This window comes from Dromiciops gliroides, chromosome 1, assembly GCF_019393635.1.
Source record: "Dromiciops gliroides isolate mDroGli1 chromosome 1, mDroGli1.pri, whole genome shotgun sequence".
Classification (NCBI taxonomy): domain Eukaryota; kingdom Metazoa; phylum Chordata; class Mammalia; order Microbiotheria; family Microbiotheriidae; genus Dromiciops; species Dromiciops gliroides.
Window position 1 is genome coordinate 593,593,610 of NC_057861.1, and position 12,404 is coordinate 593,606,013.

The window sequence follows — 12,404 nt, forward strand, 5'->3', positions numbered from 1 at the left end:
TTCAGTTCATTCTTTGGAAAGGTAATTTGCTAAAGGGAAAGTTACTGGCCTGAGTGTGAAAGCACCTGCAAAAAATGAGTCATTTTAAATCCTGGGCATGGATCTCCTGCTGGGAAGGGAGTAAAACAATATGCATGCGGTATTCCTGTCTTCTTGGTAGAGAATGCAGGTGCAGTGTGGCAAACCCCAATAATGTGTCTTTGCAAATATTTAAGAAACAGTAAAAAAGGCAAAATGACTCTGAACACCAAATTACATATACCTTTACAGACTAAGCTTTTATTTTTAATATTACAAACCAGTTTTCTTTATTCACAAACCACTGTAGTGATATAAACACTAATTTCTAAAGACAGATATACACATTTTCTGGGTTTGCAGATTTTTTTTTTGTTGTTTAGAAGTCACTATATGCCACACATGGTATTAATTTTTCCCCATAATTCATAATATCAGTAGTTATTTATATAAGTGAAAACATTCCCAATATATACTGTAAAAAAAACAAACCTTTTTTTTCTTACATCTCAGACATACATTTTAAAATGACTTATTGGAGTCTTGTAGGAGCTTTCTAAACAAAATATTCTGCATCATTGGTTGGCACCCACATCTTTTAAATAATTTTACTAAAACTACTTAAATCATGGGGGGAAGTACATCTCATCAGTGGAAATCAAAATTGCAAATAAATTTGGCTATTACCAAAATATTTATAATTTTGTGTGTGATTCCAAAAGAAGATGATATTTCCACATTTTTCATTTGAAGCTACTTAGGAAAAAAATTCTCCATTTTATTGTCCCAATTGAGATGCTGTAGCATTTTGGTAAATTTAATTTCCTTAAAAATATTATCCAGGCCACTTGTCTTTTCACACATTTGGTTTTACAGGTGAAGGAATGAGCATGTCATTAGTTCTACATCATTCCCCAACCAGTGAAAATTAATGTCGTATACCGTTTTTTTGTTCATTAACATCTTTCTCTTTTCGAGAGTTCATTTTCAGTCTTAGATATCAATGCTACAGAAACTTTGTTTTCAAATCTTGTGAAACTTTATTGATGGTTTATTGTCCAACTGATCATACTGCATGCACATACGATGACAAGAGGAAGCTGGATCACAAACACATTTTTTTTTTTGTTTTTGTTTTTGTTTTTTGTTAAAGCAGAGTTGTTATAGCAAGTTGGCAGGTTCACAGCGGTGAGTTGATAACTTATTAAAGTGCATGCCCGGGGGCACACACTAGTACACATGAGAATATAACTATTAGCAGCAAAACTGCAGCGAGACAGTTTCCTGCTTTATTTATTTAAATACAAAAAACAGGAAGACCCGTGACAAACACCCCAACTCAGGTTAACTTGTAAACAGGACAACATGGAAAGAGTCCAAACATATGCACAGACAAACTGCAAGTTTTTCAACTGTGTTTGAATCTGCCACCTTGGCCCCTTCCCCAGGATAAGTAGATGTTTCAGAGCAACCCAGGTGTGTGTCACTTTTCGTGCATGATGCTCCAGAAGGAGAAGGTGGGCCTACTTTTGCTCCCATTTGAAATTTGCCCTGGGCCTGACAATGAACTAAAAAGGTGTTGGTTTGGAATTTTTTTCTTTTTTTTCCTTTTTTCTTTTTTTTTTTTCTTTTTTCTTTTATTTTTGTGGGTGGGTGCAGTATGGAAGGGAGGGGACAGGTTGTCACGGATTGAAAAATTGCAGATTGTTTACACGACACAGTCATGTTTCAAAAAGTACCAAGCTGATGAAAATACCATGATTATCTCTACTCAATGATTGCAATACTTGTAAAATGCTTATATAAATTTGAATATGATTATCATGTAATTCCATAAAAATGATACGTCTGTCTCTAACAGTTGTTCTACTAGGCTAAGTCTAAAGCTTCATAGGCTGTGTTTCTAGAACTTAACAACTCCACTGCACAGATGTAAATTTTATACATTTTTTTTACTGGTACAAAGAATTTAAGTTTTTATTACTTTCTTTTTTGGAAAAAAAGAAAAAAATAGAAACAGTGCTTTTATCACCTTTTTATTAATGTTTTTCCCTCCCATAATATAAAAGTCAGCAATGATATCAATAATTTATTATACTGGAAGAAATATAAAAAGAATGCTTATTAATGGCCTAACTAGCAGGGTTTTTTTGCCTAAATAACTAGTTATGGTTAAATAGCTGAATACTGCCTGGTGGAATGGTTTAAAAGGGTGGGCTTGGACAGCTTTAATCAGATTGTATGTACAAGTGTCTCTAGAAGCACCCCCTATAACAACATAACCTTTGGCTTGGAACAAACAAGTGAATAATTTACGACAGTTGATAAATGATAGTTGGTGCAGTGGGGCCCGTTTTAACTTCATCAATTTAATTACTTTTTTTTTAGCCAACCCCCTCCCCCAGACCCTTTATCCCTGACTCCCTCCCACCCCTCCCTTTTCATAAACTAAAATAAATGTAGATGCAGAAAAAATGACTACTGTAGTCACTTACACTCTTACAAAACATGTGATAATCCCAATAGCTTAATATTCAGCATATATAATTCATTTACATGATATAGCACTCTTGATTGTGGCCCTAAAACAGTTTTTATTCATATCTAGCAGCTTTCTAGATCAACCACAAAAACTTCTACAGCCAGCAATCAAACTACGGAACCTTCAGAAATCAAAGACCCACAATATTAAAATACACAGAACAAAATATCTGAGGTATAAGATAAAAAATGTAATTTTTTTTTCCTCTTTTTAGAGTTGCTAAAATGATGCACTACTGCATGTATTGCAATACCCGGGCCTCGGAAAGCTTCCTTTCTCCCCACATTGGAAGGTTTTTATGGTTTTGTCATTTAGTATGGAGCAAAACGGCTGTATCCCCCTCGGTATATACTAGCCTGTAATGAAGAAAGAACGAGACCCACATCATCAGCATGGCTCCTAGTCTTGGCATCAGTCAAGGGTGCAAAAGCATTCTGAAACAAAGCAATTTGATGGATTGTTTTTTACATTTTACTTTTTGAACAAGTGGATTAGCAAAAAGCCTAATGTTTAAAAGAAATGTTAAAAAAAAAAATGAAAATGAAAAATAAGCAGAGAGTGCATGGGAGGCTTTGGGTGTGTTTCCCTCCTCCTCAAACATCCCCAAACGCCACAAAAGCCCTAAAAGGGTTACTCAGATTATAATTGTTCTAAGAAAGCCAGCTCTGAGGGAAATATGACTTTAAGAAATTCCATAATAATGAAAATATGTAGAATCTGTATAACCAAGAGATTTCCAAGCCCCAGGTAATAGACCTCTTTGCAGAAGAAAGAGACGAAACACTGACATTTAATTGTAATAAAATTATTTTGATTTTGAGTAGTCCTTTGGAGTTTAATGTGATGGGAGCTGACTAAAAACTAGAGGAGAGGAAGTTGTCTCTATTTACTTGTCTCTACTATTATCTTTTCTTTTTTTTCCCCCTCAGGGCAATGACAGTTAAGTGACTTGCCCAGGGTCACGCTGCTAGTAAGTGGTGTGGTAAAAAAAAATGAAAGTTTTTTAACAGTCGGTTAGGATAACTGAAAGACGCCAGTTTTTTTTTTAAGGACCACCCTTTCGGGGAGGAGACCAACGGCATGAGCTACGCACGCCAGTACGCCTGCTGCACATGTCAGACTGCCTGCTAGCACTCTACTTCCGGGGTGCGAGCTTAAAAGGCAAGGAGAGAACAGAAGTGGGAGTTTTTTTCCTGCTCTGCTGGTCTCCTGACTGCGCTGCACAGACGGTCTCTCTCTCCCCAAAGGTGGCCTTCTCTTTTGGTGAGTTTTATACGGAATATAGACTAAGCTTAGACTTAAGACGATTTGTATCATGTTTCTACTTTCCTATCCTTCTAATCAACATCACCTTATGACTACCATACGATAAATGGTCTATCTAGAAAACCAGAAGCTTCTTCCTTTACTAGTCTGGGAGATAAATTAAGGGAAAGGTTAAGTAGGGTAGATTTATGATCTAATATCCAATTTTAAATCTCACAGTGGCAAATGTCTGAGGCTGGATTTGAACTCAGGTCCTCCTAAATCCAAGGCCAGTGCTTTATCTACTGCGCCAACTAGCTGCCCCTGTCTTCTATTATCAACTGGACCCTGACTACACTTTTTCTTTTGGTCAAAAAAAATCAATATAGTTGATTGAATTCAAATAGCTGGCTGTTTGACTAAATTAAATCTTTCTCTGTCTACAACTACCTGCAAACTGGTTTTTGTGTAATTATAACCATACTCTATATCATGGTAGAGTGAGGTAGAGAGAGCAGTTATGGGATAGTGGAGAGAACACTGGATTTGGAAGCAAAAGACTCAGATTTAAATGATGGCTCCATTACTTACTACCTATAGGATATCATCTCTCTGCCTTTTAGTTTCCTTTCATAAAAAGGTGGACTTAAATAATGGTTAAGAGTGCCTAACCTACTCTGTGTTCTGACTCTGTTAGCAGTTTGTCAAGGCCTTCTCAGAATAATGTTTTTAAATGCATAAATAAAATAAATAAAAATTACAAAGGAAAACACTGGAATTGAAATAAAGATGTATCTCTTTTTTTTCCAATTTGAGTTTATGGATGCCCTGAAATCTATCCATGGACTCCTTGGGGGTCAGTAGAGCTCAGGTTAAGAATACATGGTTTGGATGATCTATCTTTAAGATCCCCTTCCAAGTCTAGGTCTTGTGAGCTAGATCAGGACTTCTTAAATATTTTTTCCACTCGACCCCTTTTTGCTTAAGAAATTTTTACATGACCTCGGATATATAGGTATATAAAATAGGTATACATAACCTTTTACTGTTGCCAAATTTTTCACGACCCCCACATTGTTATACAACCCCATATGGGATCTTAACCCACAGTTTAAGAAGCTTTGACTTAGATTATATGACTCAAGTCATTCGTGCATATTATTCTGAGTCAATGTCAGCTATACTTTTAGTTTGCTTAGTGACTTGAGAAGTTCTTCACAGTATCTCTTCATTCCTTCGTTTCTGAGTGGGTAGAATGGGACCTCAAAAATACTTTGTGAAGTTGGTTGGGGGTGGGGGGGGAATAGGTGATGCAGGTAAGCTTGTACTGAATAGTTCCTAAGTAATGCCAATATTTCTATAACCAAACAAAAAGTAATTTCCCAATATGACTTACAATGGGCAAACCATGGTACTTAACTGATTATTTTCTCTTGCAAAAGTACTGGCAATTCAATTGAAAACCTAGGAGGATGTGTTTCTGAGATATGATTTAAATCTTTCTTATAAGCAGAAGACTGTATGCCAAAAGCACTATAATGATTGCATACGCTTTCATGTGATGGACACATCTTACTATACTCAGAATTTTAGTGCATAGAATTTCAAACAAGTACAGGCAAATTTACCCCGACCCTTACCTCCCATATTTACCCCCTTCCCAATTTATCACCAAACAAAAAAATAATCAGAACCAAGATAATTCATTCTAATTATACTTATGAGCTTGACACACACACACATACACACGCACACACACACGCGCAAAATATGTCCCTCTCTCTATTTTCTTTCTTGGGCGACTATCATTTTAAACATGAACTGTAATATGGGAGGAGGAACAGTCAGGTTTTCAGCTGCCTGACAGCAGAGGCCTGGAAGTCTGCAGCTTAGCTCCTCTGTAGTCTGTGGTGGGACTTGAACCTTGGGGCTATGTGAATGAAAAGCAAGGGAAAAAAAAAGAAAGAAAAAAAAAGTTCTGCATTGACACTGCATTCCGTTAGTGATGGATTTAATTATCAAAATGACTAATTATTCCATTAAGGTAAGTGCTCAGCTAGGTGATACTTGCAAAATTAGAAATATAATAACTTACATGCACTACATTGCCAAGAAATTAAGACATTTATCAAGTTTACTGGGAGGATTAATGTGGCATTTTAGCTGCCGTTAGCACAAGAGACAAATTCAATTAAGGGAAAGTGAGAAGACGTCAACCATGCTAAGATTCCAGCTGGGGGAAGGGAAAGGGAGGAAGAAAAAGGAGGAAGAGGAGGAAGCAGTCACTCACCATGGCACCAACGCCGTAGGTGGGGGCTGGAGCAAGTGTGTGGTGGTAGGGGTCGGCAGCATAAACTCGTCCGTAACTGAAAGGGAAACACAATTGAAGATTGATCAATAATAAGTGTTTACTGAAAAATTAGGAAAAAAAAACAGAAACAAAAAAAATTGTGGGTTTTTTTTGGGGGGGGTAGAAGTGAGAGAATAGGTGAATCTCTAGAAATCAGAAATACCATGATTCTATCCCACAATCTGACAAGTAAATTCCCTCCTTATAGATCATATTTTTATAATGCTTACCTAGCTGTCTCAGATATAAGGGAATGGGCAGGAAGAGAATGACCAACTTTTTAGAGCTTTTTGAAGTCTATTTTCCTCAAGTCAGGAGGAATCTCCCCCCCTCCCCTATTTTAAATTTTTGTAGAAGTGCAGCTATGCAAAAAGAGGCATAAATCTCATTTTTTGGACGTTGGGATTCTAATAACAGAACAAATGTATTTAAAGAAAGGTAAAGGTATCCCTAACTCCATGGAGCCTATGCCTTCCCCAACATTTCATTTTCTCCCATTCAAAAACGAAAACATTTTGGGTTTGGGAATTGTGTCTAGAAATTCTTGGTTGTTTATTATTATTATTATTATTATTATTATTATTATTATTATTATTATTATTATTTTGCTTAAGAAAAAATAAACATTGAGAGACCATGCTAGATTTTAAACTTGTCATATCTGATATTTGATGCTGATGACTTACTGTTTGGGGGATTGGAGGAATAGAAGATAATAATAAGCACAGGGACTGAACTTGTGATTTTATTGACAAAGGGACTGCTAGGTGAGGAAAATCCCTCTACCAGTGTAGGTCTGTGCCTGCTCTGTAGCAAAGTTTTAGAACTGTCTGGGGGGGGGCAATGGGAAGTTAAGTTACTTTTTCAGTCTTCTAGTTAGTTGAATCTGTCTTTTTTGGCCTCCAGGCTAGCTCTTTCACTATGTCACACAGCCTTTCTAGCTAATAATTGCCTACTTTTATATACCACAGTAAGGTTTACAATGAACTTTACATAAATTATCACATTTGACCCTCACATCTACCGTATGAGGTTTTAGTAGAAGTAGTAATATTACAGTTTTACAGATAAAGAAACTGAAATTAAGAGGTTAAGTAACTTTCCCAAAGTCACAAGGCTATCAAGTGGAAGAGACACTCTAGAACCCAAGCTTTAACAATCTAAATCCACTAGTTGTTTTTTTTCCTACTATGCAGAATAAAATTAATCCATCAGAATTCTTCAATGAGTTATAATTACCTAAAGATTTCTTTTGTTTCTCCCCAGAGCATATAGTGCAGGGCTCATGGACATAATAAGTACAACTTAAATGGACATTTCTTGAGTGGTTTTGTTGATCTGCCTGACTTCTTCCTGAAGACAGTCTGATGTAGCCAGTTCACACTATTTGTGAAGCCAAATTGGAATACTGTTCTCCTCAAACTGTGATGTTGAGAATGGAAGTATGAAGACACCATCATGAGTACTTTCTGAATAAGAAAGACTCATCTTTAAAGGGTAGAGGAACCACTGACCTTGATAGTGGCAGAAATGGGGAAACTATCTATATTAACTCATTATTAACAAGACCAGTCAGCCTCCAAACCCCTGTCCCCAATTTCTGATCCTTCTCCTTCCTACACCCATCTCTCTAGGTGGCTGGCCTATCGAGGAAAGCAGAGATAGAGGGATGAATCGCCACCACTGGGAATTGCCCTTCTCAACTTCTTTCCTCCTACTACTGCTAAAAGCTCTTCTAGGTCACTTGATTGCTCCCATGGTCTAGACTAAGTGGAAATCACCAACTCTCTTCTTTCTGGCAATATGGAAGACCAGCAGGCCTTATAATCTACCCTGTCTCTATAACTTTCAGACCCCTGGCACTATCATCTGACATAGTGTTATAATCTAAGAGCTCTGGAACCTTTTCATCCAATCTGCAGCTGATTTTGTTTGGCTCTCCCAATTAGAATATAAGCACTTTGAGGGTAAGGTCTGCCTTAAAAAAAATTCTATCTCCTGCATTTCGCACTGTACTATGTAAATGCTTTTTCTTCCATTCATTCTTTTATCTCTGGGCCCATTGCTGCCTCCTCCCATTTGAAGAATACTGCAGATACAACTGCTTCATTGGGCAACCGGTTGTAGTGGATGACCTCTAATGCTTGGCTCCAATCTGAGATTCTCACATAGTAGATAGAGTGCTGGATTTAGTCAGGAACTCTTTGCCACCAGCTATGTGACTATGGGCAAGTCACTTAATCTCTCCCCAAACCTTAATTTCCTAATCTATAAAATGAATGGTTGCTTTCGATTGTCTTTAAAGTCCCTTGAATCTCTAAATCTATTATCTCTAAATTGTGCAAAATTCATATAATGCAAAGTCCACTTTGAGACAGTTAAATGGCACAGGAGATGAAACAGTGGATCTGGTACCAGGAAAACTTCAGTTCAAATCTAGACACAAACATTATTAGCAGTGTGACCCTAGGAAAGTCACCAAAATGAGAATAATAATAGCATCTACCTCCCAGAATTGTTGTGAAGATTAATGAGACAATATTTATAAAGCTCTTATCATAGGGCTTGGCTCATAGTAGGCATTTAATGAATGCTTATTTCATCTATCCAATCACCAAGCCTGAACTCTAATCCACCATCGGTTGTGAATATAATTCAACTTTTTATATAATACAGCATCCTTTCAAGGAATATTTCCTAGATCAAAATTATTTCACAGTCTAGGAAGAATACCTACCAGCTTCAGTGCCACGAGACCTTGAAACAGGATTATCCTTATTTTCACAGGAAAAAAAAGCTAGGACTGATAATTGAACATTCTTTGAATAAGATAAGGTAGTTTGATAGTGGATCCCACTTGTCAAGAGACCTACATTCTTTGTGTTAGATTTGTTTCCCCTTCTAGTTCATTTTGAAATGCTGTGAAAGATGACTCATGAGTGTCTTCATCTGTATAATGAAGGGGTTCCTTTCAACACTAGTATTCTATAATTTTGAGATGTTGCTTTACTGACCTCTCTTTCTCAAAGAAATTTAAGGATATCCAAATCCAGCACCAATTTCTCTTTTCCTTGGGATCTTTCATCAAGGATTTTTCCTTGAAGAGAGGGAAATGTTCTCATGTTCTGAGGGCCAACAAGAGTGGTATGGTCACTCTCAGGAGGAACAAAACACATGATAGGCTGCTTAATTTGCTGAACTTCATATAGATGCATGAAAAACACTGAAAGCTTTGGTTTTGGCAACAACGTCTAGGGCAGTTTTTATGAACAGTTAAAATCGGGGGAAATAGAACATAAGTAACTTTTTTTTCATAAAAGTAGATGTGATCATTGATCTTAGGGAAAATGCTAATAAAAACATTTTATATATTTTATCAACTGCAAAAGTATTAACATGTTCATGTTATACACACAAAGCCATAAAATCAAATATTTCAGGCCAAATCCAGAAATCCAAGAAAACTTCATGCCACAACAAACCCTAGTAACAAATTTCTCCAAAAAAAAAAAAAAGACTGCAAATTAAGTGCAAATTTTAAATTCTTGAAAATTAAAGTTTCAAATGATTTAATTACTCCCCCTGCCCCCAACTTCCTAAAGTAGAAAACAATTTGGCAACTTGTACAATATTAATGAAAATGAACTCCTTTCTTTTATTATATACTGTAGCAGAAAGTTATTACTTGCAAAAATACTATGGTACAAGTCCATTATGAAGAGATGAAGAGTCTAAGGTAACTATTTAGTAGCATATGCTTCTGAGGTGGAAAAAAACGTAGGACTAAAATAGTCCCCTGTAATGAATAGACTTTTTCTCCTCAGGGTGACCTCTACCTTCAGAATATGATGGTTTTATTATGATTAATAAAATTCATTTCCACTGAGGAAAAAGGAACAGTGTCAGCTTAAACTTAAAGCAAGAAGGCTTCTTTTTAAATGCTAATTTCTAAACATGCCCTTGTATGACACTAAAATTTAGACACAAGGTTATTAGGGAAGATTCGGACTCTAACATTACATTTGTGGCAGATATTTGAGGCATATCAATAACCTGATATCCTTATAACAGGCTAAATACTAACCAAAGGTACATAGTCAATTCACTTAGATTTAAATAAGAGTGATATGAGACTACCTTATTACCAAATTATGTCCTGAACGATAACATCGATTGAGTCTTCCTCCGTTTTTTGAGGATTTAGGCGTTTCTTCTATCTTTCATCTAGACTAATCATAGAGTAAGTGATTCAGGATAAATTAAGGCTAGCTTATCTTTTCTTCCTTCCTTTTTTTTTAAACTATGGAAATATAGAGCACAAATTCATGAAATGCAGAGGACTGGGCTACAGAACTTAATGAAAGCTGATAGTGGAGGAGGAAGAAGACAGGTGAGTGAGAAATGAGAAAGTACCATAGTACTTATTGGTTTATTTTCTAGTGTTTCTAATTTTACTCTAACATAATACTTTATCCTACTTTGAGGTATTCAGAAATAAATTATCTCTATATTGGAGATATGAAGTCCACAATTACACAAAATCCCAGAGAAAGCAGTATTTTGCAAGGTGACCCAGTGGATTATTTTTGCAAATCCACTGGCAGAATATCCAAGTAAAAAAAAAACTAAATTCGTTTAAACTACAAAAAACTAGCTTTACTTGGCAAGTGCAGTAAGAACCATCTATAAACTGTGCTTGATGCAGTCTCCTTATAGCACAAGCTGGCAGAGCGTAGAACACCATAGTATCTCAATTATCCAAGGTGTTCAGTTTTCAGGAATATCAGAATGGTCTTAGTTTAGTCTGGGTTTACCACATGTTCCTCTTGCATGGGCACAAAGTCTGCTTTAGAATGAGAGTTCAATCTATTTAAGTATATGCCCTTAATCTATTGTGTTGTTGTTGGTTTTTTTTTTAATACTATTAGGCAGGGAAATGAAACATGCCCACTGATGGTAGTGAAAAGGGCTTGTGGGGCGGCTAGGTGGTGCAGTAGATAAAGCACTGGTCCTGGAATCAGGACGACCTGAGTTCAAATCTGACCTCAGACACTTGACACTCACTAGCTGTATGACCCTGGGCAACTCACTTAACTCTCATTGCCCCACCCCAAAATAAATAAATAAATAAAGGGGGGGCTTGCATCTGAGGGACACAGACCACGTTCAAATAAAGTACATGTTGGATATGTTTCTCATTTCTCAACAGTTGAAATACTGGAATCTGGATTGTCACTTAGATACCTCACTGGCATGTCTTTTTGCCAAGTAGATGTGAATTCATTTGGTAATCTGAGCCAGCTCCTGAAGACCTGGACTCTGTCTATTCTTTAATCCCCATTGCTGTATCTTTGGGAGGTTCTAAAAAGGTTCTGATCAAAATTATATGGAATTTTTAGATCATCTCCTAAATTCACTTTGATAGAATTCAGTTGAAAAATCTGTATATTAGAGCCAAAAGCTGGTGGTCTAGTGTTCTTGTTTTCCGACACTAATGTAAAGAAAATTTAATGAATGTCATTTACAAAATGATCTGAATGTAGTACAGTAGAATAGGTGTTACGATGATGAGGGGCTCTCAAAAAGAGTGATGCCTGGGCAGCTAGGTGGTGCAGTGGATAAAGCATCGGCACTGGATTCAGGAGGACCTGAGTTCAAATCCAGCCTCAGACACTTGCAATTTACTAGTTGTGTGACCCTGGGCAAGTCACTTAATCCTCATTGCCCCACCTCAAAAAATAAAATAAAAAGAATGATGCCTTTTTTGGCACCTCTTCCTCAATGGCACTCAGACAAATACAGGATGTTTTACTTGTTGTTCTATCACTTACCAAAGAATTCAGTTCTGGGAATTAGTACAGACAAAAAATAGGGTTCAGACCACTGATAAACAAAAGGATGGGGATTAGAATAACTAATGTGATATGGTGTCTCTCCTTTATGATCCCTTCCAGCTACTCACTTACCCACCTGGCATTTTATGCTTTATTTACCACCTGGGCATGCCACTGATTCAGAGTCCTGTGGTGCAGGAAAAGGAGTCAGATATGCTCTTACCTCCATAAGGTAGCTAGAGCGTCTCTGCCACAGCTAAGTCAACTGACTAATATGGATACAGCCTGTAAAAGTAACCTGGAGTATACAAATGAGATTTTCCCATTTCTGAATACAAGTCAAGTTTTCCCCATTTGTACGTTCCAGATACTGGGAACATGAAAACCTTGAAGTGAGAGGGGTTATTCTGTCATT

The 12,404-nt window shown here is 36.8% G+C and overlaps 1 protein-coding gene across 31 annotated transcripts in view; it reads right to left on the reverse strand.

Moving 5' to 3' along the window:
* Positions 1–259: 259 nt before the first annotated feature.
* RBFOX1 (RNA binding fox-1 homolog 1) overlaps positions 260–12,404 on the reverse strand; it is a 2,803,489-nt gene continuing 2,791,344 nt past the window's right edge. For 9 of the 31 annotated variants that reach the window (XM_043976843.1, XM_043976833.1, XM_043976854.1 and 6 more), the window contains 2 exons: positions 6,096–6,171; positions 4,017–5,735 (listed from right to left, as the gene is read on the reverse strand). In XM_043976843.1, coding sequence (XP_043832778.1) covers positions 5,658–5,735; positions 6,096–6,171 — 154 coding nt within the window. In that variant the 3' untranslated portion in view covers positions 4,017–5,657. Of the gene's footprint in view, positions 2,995–4,012; positions 5,736–6,095; positions 6,172–12,404 lie in introns of those variants that run through there. The other 22 variants (XM_043976864.1, XM_043976837.1, XM_043976848.1 and 19 more) reach the window with 9 other exon arrangements.